Consider the following 18,425-nt stretch of genomic DNA (forward strand, 5'->3'; position numbering starts at 1 on the left):
GCTTTCCATTCTCCTCCAGCCCTTTCCATACGCTCCTGTCCTGAAGTACCTTTCCTTCCTATTACTACTCTCGACACGTTGTCTTTGATATCCACGTCCCTTTTTTCTGCCTCTACATCTTATTTTTATGCGTATTTGTTAGACATGATCTAAACGCTGTTGCAAATTGTGTCGTCTGCTAATTTGTCATGATACAGTAGGCTATTTCACAGTATTTCTCAGTGTTTGTCATCAAACAGTACTTCACACTTGGCTGTCTGTTTTGGTTAATTTTGCAGAGAACAAAGGAAACTTTTTGTATGCAGTACCAAGGGAGAAGCCTTTTTGGACTGTGAAAGCTACAAGATATGGAAAACCAAACATAGAGGGAATTTGATTGAGAGGCGGGACAAGTGGCAATTTATCATCAAACAATGAAGTAAGTCACTGAGAACAACAGGACTTAGGGTGTTAGCGTTAATATTTTTCCATTAAGATTATTCCAGCCTGGAGAAGAAAAAAAATCTTTTAATTTCATGTTAGAACAGAGTCATTATTTTGTAATACTCACAGGAACAAGTTTGTAGATGCCGCAATTAAATTTCCTGAACAAAACACTTTTGGTGCGGCTGTGCAATCCCTGCAGGATTGCTGGTCGCCTTCTTTCTCTCCTAGACTCAGTGGAAGGGGGTGTTTTCTAATGACTTCAAATAATCTCACACAGCGTCAGCCACATATACCAATTATTAATTAGAAACTGGAAATCCCTTTGAGATCTTGTCTTGGTGCAAGAAAAAAAGAATTAGGTAGTCCCATAGTTGCCAAGCTGCTGGCCATTTCAAGTCAATCTTCAAAAGCAGGGTGTACTGCCAAGTATCCACAAGAGATGTATAGATGGATGAATCAAAACATCTTTACACAGATTATATGGGGTATATATGTACAGTGACACAGTTACATGAGCTTTCAGCTCTAGTCAACTCATATAGGCTTATATAGTCAAATTCTCAAATGTCTGAAATAACTCAAATCATAAATCATAGTCATTATTAATCATTTCTCATTGAACCCTGCAATAACTGTTTTTTGGCCACTCATAAAAGTCATGATTATAGACACTTGTCTCACACACACACACACAGGTGTGTTCATAATTTTGCTATGGTACAGTTTTGTAGTGCTTGCTGTGAGTGAAGGACTGAGAGGGATGTGTTGCTTGTTCCTATGTGACTTTGCTATTATGCTATTCAAAAAGTACAAAAAAAACTTTATTTATTTATTTTATTTTGTGTTTTGGCCTTTTCACTTTCCTTTACACTTTTATTTGAGGAAGACTGAAATGTACATCTGAGTTAAACTTTTAATGGGTTCTGAATGATACATAAGCTTCACACACTGGACATTTTTGATTGGAGACAGTATCTGTGGTTAAACAAAATGTTTTGTCTTGTCAGGTGGAATCCTCATTGAAGTTTTTAGTTTTGCTGCTTGGATCGTAATCATTGCGCAGCAGCATTATAGTGATCAAGGAAGCATCTTGATAGTGTGTGACTGTATAACTGAATGTGATGATTCATAGCGATTCAAAGTATCATAGGGAAAGATTTAATTGAATCCTACTATATGTTGCTGTAAGTGTCTCATTGCACATGTATCTGTTCTGTCTCCACATCAAAGGTATTTCAGCTTTTCTGAAGTCTGAATTCTGCTAAAAAATAACTTACCCCGTCACTGACGGAGTACTTGGGGTTATGTGTCTTGTGCAAAAGCAATTCAACTGTTAGTGTACATTCACTGCATGCAACCAAAACTTCCAAAGGCATCATCAATATTCAGTCACCTTACTGAAATTGTGCAACGTTAGTTCTTACAGTCTTATCCCTCGTGCTGCGGCTTCTCATTGAGCTCACATTGACTTTTCTAATTTCTGCATCTGACAGTCAGGTTATCCTTTACTCCACCATAAATGAAACAAAACAAACCCCCCAAAAAGATTTTAATGACCATTTCTACATTTAAAATAGCAGAAATAATTGTAAAATAGTGAAGCACATTTTCATCTGTTTTCAAATGTAGCCCCCCTTCTTTGAGCGTGAGCCCCAGTCTGGTGTGGACCTGCTCCGGGTTTACGCTGGACTATAAGAGCCTTCCGGCTTCTATAATTTTTTAGGCCTTATCAGCAAGGAAATTCATAAGACTCTTCCTGTGTCTATGGCCTGACGACAAATGGCAGAGCTCATCTCTCATCCTCGTTAACCAAGTGGCTAGTCTTCTTAATGAGCACTATTAAAGGTAAAGTGTCATTACAGCAGCACTCTGTCTATTCATTACAACCATCAATGTCTATTGATGTCTGTCTTCATCTAATCATAGAACTCTTCTGCTAGCACTTGTCTTCATCTATAACCTCCCTCTCACATTAGACTAGATTAATGTCGAATTGCTTCCTTTTTGCCACATTCAGTTTTGCTATTGTGTCCCCGCGCTCATAAAGCATCACAACTGTCAGACAGGCTGACGGAGATGGAGAGAAAGCCTAATGTTAATAAAGAGAGCTGGGTAATTTAAAGTTCTGATGTAACTTTCTCTTCACTGTGAGTTTCCATAAAGAACTGCCTTAAAAAACTCTCTCTAATGAAACAAACTCTCCCTTAATCAAATCAATGTGTACAAATTGGCTTGTCCGTTTCAACACACAGGCGCCGTCTGGATATCTGCTTCAGAACCTGAAATCATGAGTAGCTAACTTATATAGCTGAATGAACACTATCGCTATTACTTTTGTGGGCAATTGTACGCACCGTCTGGGAAATCATGCTTTGGGTTAAGCATATAAGAAGAACAGGCTTTTGTCCAATGATGATAAAAAGACAACCGGAAACAAAGTAGAGCTCTTTGCAAAACTGTGTCCATCACCGTGTGTAACTCTCTTGGTGTCATGACTGTACTTTAAAGTGTGCTATTTTGCCATATTTGACATATCTGCTTCTAACAAGTGCACATAAACTTTGAAAGTGAGACTGTTGCAACCAGTATAAACACATCTCGTCCATTAACAACATTAACAGCAGCAGCTCTGGGGATGGCTGGTTGCTGCAGACTGAAACATCTCAACGATTCATAAACGTATTCCTGTAGCGTTGTCTTCGCTGCAAATAAGAAACTCGATGCCCGCATTAGCTAAATGTTGTCATAGTTTGAATACTTTAGGGCGTTAAGCATAGAGATATTTGTTATTGAGAATATTTTAGCCTGATAAAAAGAAAGAAAGAAGAAAGTAAAATTCCATTTCAATTCTGATCCCCAAACATATGCAGATTTGATAAAATCTCTGGTTCGCAGCAGATGTTTTCTGTTCTCATCTAAAAAAAAAACCAAACAAATACGATTTAAATACTGTTCATTAATTAGTTCACTTAATTAAAGCTTGAGATAGTCTAATTCAACATCTGCTGATCAACCTTGCTGTGATAAGTTCACGTTTTGTCAGAATGTGAACAACTTGAGTCAGCTTGCAATTTTGTAACAGCAAATAAACTTCCTTTTCTCATGTCCGTGGGTGGGCTGAGCTGTAATGTGAGTCACTCATCGTCACACATTTCATTACCTCTAAGGTAGACTCAGTGTATTCAAATATATGTATATTAAGAAAGTCTAATGATCATTTCTGATGCTCTGAATTCTTGCTGTTGCAGCTCTTCAACCTTGGATGCTCATTTGTCCCTCCATCCCCTCAGCGTCTTATTACATGCATACCCTAATGAAGAAGGAATGGAATTACTGTTTGTTATATCAGCGGGGGTCTGAGGACTGTCCTGCATAATTGGGAAGTAAGTGGAATAGATATGTGAATGTGAATAAATAAGCCCAATGTAATTAATGAGGACCAATGATTCGACCGGTGATAATTAAATCTGCCGTGTTTTTCAATTTGCATGATTAAGATGTTAGTTAACGTTATGTTGTACCCACACGTTACAGGTTGTTCATTCTCAAAATGTCAACATATCAGAATTCTCAACACTGCACTTAATTATCTTCAGGAGCTTTAAAACTATCAGCTAAATCAATTAACTTTAATCTGCAACCAATTAAAGTGTGACTTTTAGGAATGCTAATGTGCCACATGCTGTACTTATATCTTGGCCTGCTCAAACACAGACATCACCCAAAATGTCTCAGCGACTTCAAGTGTGGGAGACTTGGTTGTGCACTTTTCATTCAGGCTGAACAGCAATATTCAAGTGTTTAAGCAGGAGGGATATTTTTTTCATATTTTGCTCAAACTCAACTCAACTCAAATATAAGTTTGATTTTATGCTGCGTTTTATGATTCAAAAGAGGTCAGGAGTGATTTGCATATTTTGACATTTTAAACAATTCACAGTAGCTCAGAAATGGATTTTAAAAACCTTCCCTGAAATCAGCCACGGTGGTTTTGAAGGAGCCAAATGGAAGAAACCAGCCTGGGTACTCAAATTGGGCTGTTAATATTATACTGTCAATAGCGAGGGTAACGCTTGACAATGAAGAACAATGAGCATTTCCAGGCCTTTCATGTCGACCAGCCACATGCCTTTTGAGTTGAGCACTTTTACTGACTACTACTCATTTTGATTATTTTACCAGCCAAGACAGGGGGACAAGGTGAAGAGGAGAAATAATTTGGTCATTTTGGACACAGAGCTTCTCCCCCCACCTCCAATCCCCACTCCAGCCAAACACCTGAACTGTGTCGTAACTCACTGATATAGCTCAAACATTAGTGAGGCACGTTTGTAACCAGGGGGAAACTACGGCAGTTTAATCACTCGATCACCTGGGAAATCCTGGGAGGAGGAAGTGAAAGACCACTGGTCCCAACGGTCCCTCCTCCTCCTTTAAAGCTGCAGTGTGAGATTTGTTTTTAAGGATAAAATGGTTCCAGATGAGTGAGAGATATTACACAGTTCCTCTCCGAATGTGCCTAATCTTTGTGTGCTAAAGCCTCAGTAACTGCACCAAAAAGATCTCCAGCATGTACAAAATGTGTCCTTCATCTCCCGTAACTAACCATTTGTCACAAAACAGGTTGATATGAGCGTCCTCTGATGTGCTTTCTCTGTGGCCCAAGGTTGGGTTAAGTTTAAAAAAAACTAAAACGACTCTATTAAGATTAGGGAAAGATTAGAATACCTGATTGATGAAACTGTGTTTTATTTTTCTGGAAAAAATAACACACTTTTTCTGGTGTTAGTTTGTTTTCTGTTTTATATTGTTGGAAACTGAATATCTTTGGGCTTCAGACTGCTGGTCGGACAAAAACGAGGCACTTGAATATGTCACCTCGGTCTCTGGGAAATAATTAGTATTTTTTTTAATTTTCTGACAACTGTTAGACAAAACGAGTGATTGAATAATTGAGAAAATCACTAGCTGATTAATCAATGATGATAATAAGCCCTATTTCATAAAGATCTTTTTAAAACAAGGGTTACAGAGTGCTTCACAGTTACAAGTAAATGTCAAAAATTTGAATACATTTCTTGATCAAGTGGGGCTACTGCGCATCGGATCAGCTTCGCACTGATATATGGTGGAACCAAATTTTGTATCGCCTTGAAAATAACGAATAGGATTTTGACTTCAATCCAAATTACACAGGTTGCCAGAAGCGGTTGGGGAGGGGGCCCTTCCAGTCTGGCAATTACAGCAATAGAGGAAAAGTAAATCAAAGCAAAGAAGGAGCATCAAGTTAAAAGAATAGTTTAGAGCTGCCGGTTACCTCAATCTTAGGCTGGATGCTTCAAGGTACGCTGCTCATCAAAATGACTGATAGGTATTGAGTCAGAAACTTGGCCAAATTAGGATGTGGCGGCGGTGGTGGTGGTGGTTGGGGGGGGTGGGGGGTCCTTGATGACATTTACAACTGCTTTAACAGGCTCATACACTTGCAAGTGAGAATACCCTGGTGTGGATCTCCATAAGAGCATGCAAGTTCATGCTTTGAATTATTGGACATTGAACTAATAACATACAAGAAAATCCCTGAAAGTCCCTGTGGTGGGGACAGCCCCCCCTTGTTGTGCAGAGTTTCAGATGTAGAAGTCTGTGGCGCTCGCTGCAACAGCTGTGATTAATACCACTGACAAAGCAGTAACTAATGATCGATTGAGGATGCTTGGGTTCTAAAGACCATTTCCCCTTCACTTACCTTGCCTTTTTCAAAGCCATCTGATATTTTGATCACTGGCAGGGGCCATGTCAGTGGAATTAATCACTAATTTAAAGCTGGAACCTTCTCATTTGCTCCAAGCTCCACTTACAAAGGGAGATTTTGAATGATTGGTTAGTTTCACATTCAACTGATGTCAATGGAGCTTCTACTCCAGCTTTTTGAAAAACAAGCCATGAAAAGCAGTACACACTGTTGTATTACGCATGAATTAGGGTTTGTGCTTTGAGGTTTGATAGTTTTATTGTGTTGTGTTAGGCAGTGACAGAGTGAGAGAAAGAGAGAGAGAGTAGACTGCATCTAAAAAATAATTACACCATGCCAACAAGTTCAGTTACTGCCATGTGCTAGTTGGCTGTTTATTTGCTTAAACATTTACAGTGATTTTAAATGAACAGCCCCTCCGAGCCCTCCTTTTTCCAAATTTAAGTCTGTTCACACACATCCAATCTGAACCGAGTGTCCGTCAATGAAATTTTCATTCATATCGAGCAAGAGAAACATGGCTCAACATTTACAGTCTAATGTATTATGCAGCAGGAGCTTTTAAAAAAGATGATTGGAGAATTCCCATCTGAAACGCAGCTGCAACATCAAAGCATGAGTGGGAGGAAAATTAAATGGTACAGAAATAAATAATGGTAGACTTGATGTCTTTGCTAATTGGGATCTCTGGCACTCGGGTCAAAAGGCCTCCACCAGGCAAAGCCTACGAGGACCAGCTCTGTTGTGTGGAGGTGCTGAGGTACAATAACATGCTGTGCCCACAGACAAGCTCTTTCACTCCTCCAGTAAGACTTATCGTCACTGAATATGCATGCGTGCACTGCAGCAGTGAGCGGAAGTGGTGGGGAATGTAATGTTATTGTTGGAAGAAAGGGATGCTGGGCCAGTGTTTAATACTCTGCGGGCCGAAATGAGCTTCGTAAAGAGATTTTTTACAGCTGGAAAAAAAAAAAAAAAAAAAAGCCATGTGTGTCAGACAGTATACTGACCATCCTCTCCTGCTGTGCTAATAAAATCTGCTCCCCCAAGGCCTGCCCGGCTGCTGCCAAGTAGCCGGACAAACACTAGAGGGCTCTCTCCAAGGACAGCAGCATGTGCCCCCTCTGCTGTCACTCATGCACTCCACCGCACTCACACACTCACATGCAGCTATGCAATGATGAGCATGACCTTTTCACTAACCGTCTTAATAAGACCTGTGTAACACCCTCCCTGCTCCTCGTGTTTTAATAGTCTGGGCTTTAGTTTTTAGTTTTATTTATTTATTTTATTTTTTTTTTTTTTTTTCTCATGCACAGAAATATTTCCCATGTCCATCCACGTGCCAAGAATAATAAAAAAAAAAAGCCTTCATGACTAGAATAGTCTCACTTTTTCTCGTGCCAAAGGGGCTACAGTGCGTGTGTCCATCTGTTCGTTGCTTAACCCTATCAAATGACAGTGTAAATGAGCAGCCTCGGTTTCGTTTCACTGGTCGCCTGGCCTATTTCATTTCACTAATAACCGAGAGAAGCGAAGGCCAACTCATGCGCCGTCGCCCCAACAAAGAGAAGAGTTAGAATATAGAGGGGGGGCGGGGGCGGGGGGGGGATACAGTAATGAGAGAATTTTACCTGCACACACCTAAGTGATATCTACAGCTACAGCCGGCAATTTGAGACGATAACCTTTGCGCGTCCGAGCCTGGGCAGAGCGACATGCATTCATTTGTGCGCCTGTTGACCCGGCTCCTCATCAACCCAATGAGCGCCGCGGAGGGGAGGCTCTCTTCGCCACCGCGCATCTCTCCTCCATCTCCTCCTCACTTTTCCAGTCGGCCAGCAAGCCTGTCGGAGCTCTTGACTACAGCCCCAACACTGTCACTCCGCCTTGACAAACTGCAGGAAGGATTTCTAGCCTCTCGCCTCTCCGCGTTTTGCTCATTTTCCCACCGCCTCGAATGAAACGCATTGGACTTTCTTTTGCGTATTTTTAAGGAGAGAATGGGGGAAAAAAAAAAAATGAAATGATGCAGCAGCAGAAAAGGATGCAAGTCTCACGAGTAAGTATAGCCCGCCACATTGCTAGATAAACCAAACAGGTATTTCTGATTTCCACTGGCGCTTTTGGTGGAGCGATTTAACGTGACTTTAACAGCCTGTCTCTCCATCGCGGGGATACGGTGCATTTTTTATTTTTTTTTTCTCCCCGGCACATTTAGAGGAGCGAGGTGGCGACACAACAAGTCCACAGGAAGGTCTGCAACTTAGGCTGCATTCTTTATTCACATGTCACTTACATCTGCCGCGGTATGAGTCGCGAACACGCCGCCTGTCTGTGGCTCATTTTGGGTAAACTGGACTGCTTGTGCGCTCTAGTGCCACAGCCGATGCACGCAGGAGGACTGATTGGAAACAGCGTCTCCTCAAAGGGTAAAACTTCAGAGAGAGGGCGAATGTGGGTGATCGGGGAAGGCTATGTGCTGCAGACAATCGCAGACGCGTAAAAGGCTCAAACTTTGTGGGTTAATTCCTGGTTTTGTGTCTTTTTTTTTTTTTTTTAAATCGGGAACTAGGAATTGAGTGGAAATGTGTTTGGACAACCATGGACAGCTCCTCCGCTGCCGGCTCTCGGTTTTCGCCTGAGCTGCCTGGACCGGCTGCTCTCAGGCGCGGAGCTGTCCTCCCCCCGTGGTGCTGAAACCGCCTGCTTAGTCACACACCACAGTGACTTCAAGTGCACTAGGAAACGGGAAACACTATTTCTTGTCAGTTATTTATGGTTACATTTGATATGGTCAACAATTTTGTATTTCAATAGGTTTACATTCTCCACTTCCCCTTTCTCCCCACGTCCCCCCCTCCCTCCCCTCTCCTCTTTAGATTAACCTGGTCTTTCAGTCTCTGGGTTAGTTGGAGAATGTCACAGTAACTCGGATCACTCCACACTTCATGATATTGCAGCTGTGCTTCAGTTGGAATTCGTTACAGCTTATTGTCCTTGGAGCTGCATAGCTGGAACCACAGTGGCAGGCTGTGTGGAGTAAAAGTTACCAGAACTAACGCTGACACTGTGCTGAGAGCCAGCCATTCGGTGCTGTGATAGCATGTCCACATGCATCAGTTTTAGCTAAGGACAACCCAAAGCCAGCCCTTTGTGTGTGTGCCTTTTTCCCCCTGGTTTTGCATTCTGGTGAACAATGCACATCGGCGTGTTGTACACTGAAACGACTGAGCCGGTTAAATGGATGTTGAGGCTAAAACTGTTTTTGATTAAAGGGCAAAATTTACATTAGGCGGCATCCTTTCTACCCTTTTACAGATGCATCGCTCTTCTGTATTTTTAATCTACTTATTTGATTACAACCTTTCTTCTCTTGCAAAAAAAAAAAAAAAAAAAAAAAACTTTGCGTCCATGCTTATCAGAAAGCAGCAGTTCCGACGTACACACACATTTACACATTTTGAATCCACGAGCAAACATTTCTCTAAACATCTTCACAATTATCTCATCTGGATTACTGTGACATCTGTGAGCTGCAGCGCTGTTGACATTGTAGAGCTCACCTGCAGTCATCCTCTCCATCTAAAGCTGACACTATTACATGCATGCATGCACGAATGTTTAAGGAATTTGATTGCGGTCCATAACAATATTTCACCCAAAATGTATCATCAAAACATTAATCATAAGGAACATGTAATTGCTGAAAATCTTTTCAGGATAATCCCCTGAACAACAGATTAAAGCAAGACAATCTGATGTTGTGGGCTGAATAGCCTCAGAGTACAGACATACCCATTCCTTGTACAATTGTAGCATTATAATACGAAAACAAGATTGGAATAAAGGGTCATGGCTGCTTCATAGATCATTTGTTATGATGAAGTGACATTGTGACTTATTCTACCGAAATGAGAATTTCCTTTCTTTCCTGAACCCTTTTTTTTTTTAATCTTTTTGCTTCTCTTAGAAACTGATGTTTCCTCGGTCTCCCATTCTGGCTGTCTTGTCTGATTTGTTTACATGTTTATTTGAGTCTACTTACTTATTCCCACATCCCTCTTTCTTCCCCACCTCCTGACAACTCCTCCCAAGACTAAAAGACAACTAACAAACTGTGATTGCTCCCTTATAGGTCTCCCCCTCGGAATAACGCCAAATGGATGCTGTGCTGAGCGCCTCACCCCCTTACCAACTGCTATGGAGGCATGCCAAGCCATGCAAGTGACCTTTATCACACCATGAATGCAAGCTCTGCCGTTCAAAAAGGACACAAGTAACCTTTTCTTATTATCTGAGACGGAGCTGTTAATCTGAAGAGAGGAATTAGAAGTAGAGACCAAGAAAGAAGAGTCTCGTAAAACAAACAAACAAACAAGCAAGCGAACAAAATACTCGACAGGATGCCAAAGCGGTCCGAGGAGATGCTCATGGATCTGTGGATGCCCTTGCTGCTGGTGTGGATTACTTGCGTTCCCTGCGTGTCTATGACTCCTATCATAGGCCAGTCCAAAAGTACACAAACTGGTGGGTCTGCAGTGGTGGCGAGCGGTCTTGGCGAAGGACAAAGATTACTGAGCCGTGCCAAGAGAGGATGGGTTTGGAATCAAATGTTTGTGCTGGAGGAATTTTCTGGACCCGATCCAATTCTAGTTGGCAGGGTGAGTGCTGTGATTGTCAGCATTATATTAAGCTCGCTTATCGTGTGGAAACATTAATTCGGCCATTTGAATGCTCCCTCCATTTTTTTTTTTCTTCCCATGGGCAGTGGGAGGGTTTTGGTTGTCAAGGGGAAGCAGAGATATGGGGACAAGAGAGAGGGAGGCGGTGGGGGTGTGGGGGGTCGGATCACAAAATGCTTTTGGAAATAATTAAACTCCCATCAAATAATAGTGGCAACATTTTTTGCTGTGCTGGATGTCCTTGAAATCTGAGACACTGTTTAGCAGTCACACATGATTTTTTTTTTTTTTTGGCACTTTTTCACCACAGTTACTATTTTCCATACAAAATACAAAAGCATGAGAAACAATGTCTTTCCAGTGTCTTTTTCTTATTTTAATCCCCCATTGTTGCCCACACCCGTTTCTTCCTGTAAAGACATGATTTACAAATTGTGCATCCAAACGGATAAGAGAGGGCTATTTTAGTCATGGTTACTTTTTTACATTGCGGCTCTGTAATGAACAGAACTGCGGGCTAATCCTGCGGCTACGGGCCACCTGCTCCCTGGCCTGTGTGGAAGTGTTAGGCAGGTTTCAGCGGAGGGGAAGGCTGCTGGCCAGCCCGGCCAAAGCAGCTTGTTCACAGCTCATTGCTGGGACTCACCTGGGGAGAGTCAGCCTGGCAGCCACGCTCACTTCCCTCCCCCATAATATCACCCAGCCACTTTGGCATGGGCAGGAATGCAGGCCATCAAGCACAATATTTGATCTTGTTCAGTAATAGCTTTTGCAAATACTGTTTCATACCTAATATTTGATAATTGGTGGGTATTCATTTCTGGTTTATCACATATTGCCACTGTAGTGCATTGAAATATTTTTTCAACCCTTCAGGCTTGAGCACTAAAGCAAAAAACTCTGCTCATATTTTAGTTTTACATGAAAATAAGTCGCTCTTGGTCTTGGTAAACATTTCACCTCTTTTTGTTTTTTTTTTTGGCTCTTCTATCTCCAGCATTGTCATATGGCTACATCAATTAAACATTTGCCACCATGCGGGATTTGCACCTGTGTTTTCTAAATACCATACGAACACAAAAATGCTGTTAAGTGATGCATTAATTTTTCAAGCGAGTCAATTAGGCAGCCTCTGCTGGATTCAACAATGGCTGCTCATCAGAATGCTGACACAAACAAACACTCACCAGGGCCACAGTGACCATAAGAGAGTGTGGAATTTAAAGGTTAGATCTCAGCTGTGAGATATTGAGCACCAAAGATTTGACGTATCACCTGGGAAACTGTAAAAGATTTCTAGATATTTAACCTGAAAATGTCTCTTAGAAATCAAAAAAGGCACAAAAAAAAAAAAAAAAAAGAAAGCCACAGATGCAAAGGGGTGTATTTACTGATGACAAACATGGATAACAGAATGGTGATTCATTATTCCAAGCTCACATACACTCTTGGATTTACCGTGCTGTGTGCCTCTGGTGCTGTGTGAAATGTTCTTCAGAGGATTGGTGGCACAAAATCAAGTTGTGTTTCCGGCTGTGATTTAGGCTTTCTCTCAAGGCCTCGGTTAATGCTTTGTAACAAACTTGACTGTAGGATAGATTAGTCATATGTATAAGCGTCTTCCTGTTGAAGGACATGCGAGGATTGGGTGCGGGGTACGAGGGGGAGCTCTGGGTGAGGAAGAACTCCGCTTGCCTTTTGCGAGGCGATGATGATGGGTTGCGTTCACTGCAAGGTTAAGTGTTCATGAGTATGCCTGGCAGAGCTAAGATAAGTCCTATGTTAAACCAAGATGGCACTGTATTGGTTTAAGACTATAAATCTCTCTCCCTCTTAGTCCCTGTGTCTCATTTTCTTCCCCTTTCTCTGTGTTTCTCACGCTTAATTAAAAAATGAATCAAATGAGTGGGAGGTGTGATTCAAATGGGTCATACAGCTCTCTGTGTATTTTGCACAATTTCTTCTGCTGCGTGTGAGGCCGACTACGTCTGTAGTTGTGGGCCTATTATCAAGGAAGTCCAGACCAAGATTGGATGCTCGCCATCAAATAGTTTTGTATTGCCGGTGCACTCTGAGGTTTAATTATACGTGCATCCCCAATCTTTGTCCGGAACCAGGCTCCCCTCAACTCGCCCAACAAGGAAAGTGAGAGATAGTGTTTGTGAGAGGGACGGAGAGAGATTGTGCCATCGATTTTTAACGGCGTGTCAGTCTCGGTGCTCTCTCTCAGCAGGGGCTATTAGCATAAATACAGGAAAGCAAGGGGAAGGTGGAGGAGGTGGGGTGGGTGGGAAGGGGAGTTGTGGAAGAGTGAGAAGGACGGCCACAAGGCGTGACAGCACCCTTCCCTTTTGCTGTTCTTCTTCAGCGCATCGTTTCTTGACATTGTGATTCACTGAGCGGCGCGTTCGTCAGCCCCCGTCAGTCCCGTTGGTGTCGGGGAGGCAGACATGCAGTACCTGTTAAAGTGAAGCAGGGGAGACAGCTGTGAAAGCTTGTTGCTCGGCTGTAGCTTAAAACGAACACGGTGTTGGAAGGGATTTTAGGATTACTCATCATGAGCCAGGGACCGTTCAGAAATAACCCATCATTAGGAATAGAAATAGGCAAATGGAGTGTGAAGGTAGATAGGCTTTAATGTATCGCTCACATGGACTGAGCTAGGGGATGCACATTCGCTCATTGTTGGTGACGAGTAGGAGATACCACTTCAATAAGTACAGACGCTCACAGAGACCACTGGAGGGCAAGCAGCAGCAGTCATTTCAGGCGAAGCAACTCTTGATTGACCACTGCACGACCTTAATTTACAAGTACAGCGTTTTAAATTGAAATGAGTTCTGCAGTATATACTGTAAGGTTGGTGCAATCTTGCTGAAGACCTTTGGCGTGAGGCCCATCCGAACCTTCCTGCGATGTCAGCCATGTTTTCCCATCATTTTGCTTCTTCAATCAAAGCTATTTCAATTATTCAAACATACAAAGAAGCAACTCATTTACATCAGGCTATTAAAGGGAAAACATTGCCTCAGAACAAAAGACAAACAGTGAACAAATTGCTGTGTTTGCACCAAAGAGAAATCGGAATGTGTTTCCTTTGTAGTTTGAGGCAGATTGATAGCAGCTAGCGCTGTAATAGCTCACCGCCTCAGAAGAACTTTTCTAGACTCCTTTACTTCCTGGCGATCATTTAGCATATGGCATGTGAGGATTGATAATGATGGATTCCAGTCTGCTGAATTGTAGCGTAGATCTAGTAAATAGACTGATCTCTCATCCCATTGTCCAACACTTTTATCTGCCACAGCATTGTATGTGTTATTGCACAAAGAGAATTGATAATCAACCATTAATATTCATCAATTCAGGCTGAACTGCAAGATTGCAAGGACTGACAGCAATACAGAAAGAAAAAAGGCTTTGATTATTGATTCAGCAAAGAAAACGGATATGTCAGGAAGGAAAAAAATAGCTTTTTCTTTGTGTGTGTGTGTGTGTGTGCTGGGGGAAAGAAACACAAGCTTCATTCTTCCAAACAAGCTGTTTGACAGAATTCCCAACAAGAAGGGCCAACGGTAGTAGTATCAGATTGGTGGTGTAATGTAAGTCTACAGGGTGTTCCGCGAGCAGCAGAGGTGATATTCTGTATTATAAGTGATGTTTGCTGTGTTCCCCCCCCCCCGAAAATTGAAGACCCCTTTCTAGTACTGACTTTTCTGAAACGGTTCTATTCTTCCGCCTTGTTTTTCCCTTTAGAGGCACATTCAGGTGAAACTGATAACAGATCACAGCTTGGATTCACTGGTTCACTGTGTTCCTTGGAACAAGCAGGTGTCCCCAGTTTGTGCTTATTTATTTAGTGAATTTTCACGGCTCAAAATGATTTAAGTTAAGATTGGAGTTACTTTTTGTCTGTTTACCACCCCGGCCCTCGGACTGAACCATTTTTATACAAGGTAGTTCTCCGAATTCAACGCAGACCTTTTTGTTGCTTTTGTTGCTTTCTGCACTTTGGACCGCTAGTACAAGATGTGGGACATCAGTCTATAAATACTGATGCGAGCTCCTTCTGCTCGGCTGGATTGCCTCTCGTCTGTCCTGCACCTCCGCCCCCTTCTCTCTCTCTCTCTCTCTCTCTCTCTCTCTCTGTGACGGGGTGATTACGGAGAGAGTGACTCTTGAGCCCAAGTAAGCTTGCCTCCAGGGCCGGTGGGGTGTGGTACTATGACATTGTTAAAATTTCTCCAAGTGTTTGGCTTTGGTGATACGAGGCAGCGAGGCAAAGCTAAGGCGAGATTGAGTCCTGAATGCAGCTGAGAGTCCGCGGTCCTGCCGGAGGCCCTACTGTTGCTGGTTTACAACAGATCAAAGGTTGATCCCCGTTCTTGACTGAGTCGCTGATGTGGCCTCTGATTACCGGGGATCCCCCGACTTAATTTGCATTTACTCCGGCTCCAACAGTTGAGCGGATATGTGGCTCTGCCTTTGATTGATGGATGAGGAGTGGGAGTTAACGAGAATATTAGCCGAATTATTGCCAGTGATTGATGGCCAATTTGACACATAAATCATAAGCATTGGCACAGACATAATAAATTCTGAAATATAGCCCAAATTAGACACAGGTTCCAGTGCCATAGTGAGAAGGTTGAATCAAAAAGCTGTCATTAATTCCAGGAAAGGAAAGCCCATCAATGTTTGTTGGAGTTCATTTCATTCCATTTGCTTTCTCACACCCACAGCAGCTCCTGGAATACAGCTCTGTAATCTCTCTTCAGGCAGCACCACAAAGATCCGTATTGAGCTGCAGTCTAGCAGCAGCTCCTCTGTCTCTCAGCCCTTAGATCTCCATTCCCTCCTCTTGTGTAATTTAGAAAAAAACATGCTAACATCCCTCTGTCCTTTGCTTCCAGCTCCATTCCCTGCTCTGTTACCGTGCTCCTCTCTTTCCCCGAGGCTCACCTGTACAGTATATCACTAATGCCGGCAGGGCCATTATATCAATGGGCCATGGTCACAGTCTCCCTCTTCCTTTCCAATCTCACCCTCTGTCTGTCCCTCCCGGTCTGTAATAAAACACTGGGCCCAGCGGTGGCTCTGATAGAGCTGTGGGATCACATTAGTGCTGCCCTCGAAGAGCTTGACAGGTTGTCTATGGCTTTGTGTTGTCGTCCTGTCTGCCATTAACAAGCCGCGTATGTGTATGTGCATGTGTGTGTCATACGGTAGTCCGTTCGGGAGTGTTATGGACTATAATGAGATGAGCGGACACAGGCTTGGATGCAGTATATTTAGACATGAGGGCTATGTGTACAACAGTAAATACAGTGTATCCATGAAGCTTTATAGCTGGCGTATCTTTGCAAACATTTGCTGGGGTGTCAGCACAACCATTTTAAAGAAATATTTCTCTCTAAACTGCTCTATATGTGTTTTTGAGCAGAAATTGCAGTCTGAAATCTGCGGCATTTCAGATTTACAGGTGACCTCCTCCTCACTGACATTATCACTTTTCCGGCAAAGTATTGTCATTGTTTCTATCTTAAGTGTTATTGCCAAGTAATTTTGTTTTTACCAGCCTGTCAGTGATCATTTCATGGAAGTATGTTCAAATTCTACCATTGGCATGTGTCATTTTTTGAAATGTCACTCATTCTCTTTCCTTCTTTATGTCTTTCTAAACACACCCACACATGGAAACGAGAGGTGCTCGCAATGTCCCCTTTTTCGCCTCTCACATATACCCAGCGCCTGCCATACATTAAGTCACAGGCTGTATTTTCTCCCTGTGTGTTTCCATAAGGGAGCTGAAATCATGTTTCAGTTCAGTGTATCATAAGGAGGCACATGACACGTCTAGTCCGCGTTCCCCGGAAGCTCTCTTGTGTACATGCATCAGCTGCAATTATAATTTAACAGGAAAGCACATCCATTCACACGGCTTCAGAGTCCCTGAGCAAAATAACAAGCTTGCTGCTATCACTCACATCTGTGGCTCAGCGTGATTAAATCCATGTTGTACAGTGAGTTGCTCATGCGGGGGCCACTTTCCTGAGCTTCAACATGAGTGCTAATTCATAGCAAATGGCCCCTTTATGATTTCACCTTGGACTGCAGTGGTGAAATTGTCAAACTCGTCCTGCAGAAATCCAGAAAGGCCCCCTCCTCTCATTAAGTCCAGCTCTCCACCCACCCCAGCCCCCTTTTAACTGCTTTCCTCCTCCTCTTCTCTCATCTGCTCCTGCCTCCCTCACACTCCCTGGCTCTCCAGGCTTGGCCTGGGCTGGCTGTGCGGAGGTGGAGCGCTTAGCAGGCTAAATCATCTGGCACTCTGCCTTGAACTTTGCTCTAACTAATTTATAGGAATTAAAGCAGTTCACCTCAAACGCTTGGCTCGTGTGCCGCTTTGGCTAAATTAATCCGGTTTCTTATCAAAATAGGGGATTTTGCTTTGTTTGGATTATATCTTTCTCAAAGCATCATAAGATGCATTTGCAATTTAGCAGGCTTAAGCATATTGGCCTTTGTCTTGTGCTGACATTTAAACAATTGTTGATTCCTTGCACAAATCATCAGCCTGTGCATAATCATATTTTAAACAGTCAGCGATAGACAACTTAATTAAGGCAACATTAGAGAGCCTGATGTTGGACATTCTTCTTACTTATAAATCTGGTCTGTGTTTTCCAGTCAAAGCACTGGCCAAGCATCGGTAGCAGCAAATTAGGTTACAATTATTCAAATCTGATTATTCAAATCAAAAGATTATGATTATCTGAAACCTGCTAATTGGCCCCTGCCTCTGACATACTGGTTGTGGGCATAAGCCACAGCAGCAGCAGCAGTAGCAGCAGCTAAAGATTCCTGCTCCCCGTGCCAGTGTGCTCTTGTGGGCTCGATGTTTGGCTCGACTCCCGAGGCAGCTCCTCTCCTATGGATAGAGCCCAGCATATGTGAAATGCTGCAGGCGTCTGCAGGCGGCTTATCCCTGCGCCTCTGCTCCCATACACGTCCCATCAGCCAAACTGGGACCGCCGGAGTAATCTTGTTAAGAATGGATGTTGTTATTGTGCGACTGGATGTGCATTTGGCTTCACGGTTAGCTGGGAGCACACGTGGGCTGGAGCAAGAGAGACAATGGGGAGGGAGTTTTGGATCGGGGGGGTGGGGAGTAAGTGCCTATTTCTGGCACTTAAAAGATGACAGTCCTCAACCCTCTTCCTCCGCCTCCTTACTTTCCCTCCTTAGTCCTTCCCTTAGCTCCTCTCAACCTTCCTCACCCTCCTCATGTAACATAATAACAAACAAAGCGGCTTCAGTAAACAATGGATGTGACATTTACTTTAAGCTTGGTGTCTTCACCTCTAACAGGTATTAAAGATGATGATTATCATCACTGCTGAGTGAAAGGCAGAGGGCTGCTCACCTCAATCACTGAGTTAGAAAAAAAAAAAACACACACACACACACACAAAGAATCAATGGTGTGCTCTCTTCTCTCTCTCCGTGTAACCATTCCTGACTCGGGTATCTGGGTGCCAACAGACTGTGGCTTTGACCTT

At 42.8% G+C, this 18,425-nt stretch overlaps 1 protein-coding gene across 2 annotated transcripts in view; it reads left to right on the forward strand.

The window, feature by feature from the left end:
• The first annotated feature begins 383 nt into the window (after positions 1 to 383).
• The window catches only part of cdh8 (cadherin 8), a 93,839-nt gene continuing 75,797 nt past the window's right edge, over positions 384 to 18,425 (forward strand). The window contains exons 1-2 of one of the 2 annotated variants that reach the window (XM_070855432.1): positions 384 to 418; positions 10,317 to 10,842. In XM_070855432.1, coding sequence (XP_070711533.1) covers positions 10,585 to 10,842 — 258 coding nt within the window. In that variant the 5' untranslated portion in view covers positions 384 to 418; positions 10,317 to 10,584. Of the gene's footprint in view, positions 419 to 3,708; positions 3,810 to 10,316; positions 10,843 to 18,425 lie in introns of those variants that run through there. The other variant, XM_070855512.1, reaches the window with a different exon arrangement.

Source organism: Pempheris klunzingeri, chromosome 1, assembly GCF_042242105.1.
Source record: "Pempheris klunzingeri isolate RE-2024b chromosome 1, fPemKlu1.hap1, whole genome shotgun sequence".
In the NCBI taxonomy this organism is placed as follows: Eukaryota; Metazoa; Chordata; class Actinopteri; order Acropomatiformes; family Pempheridae; genus Pempheris; species Pempheris klunzingeri.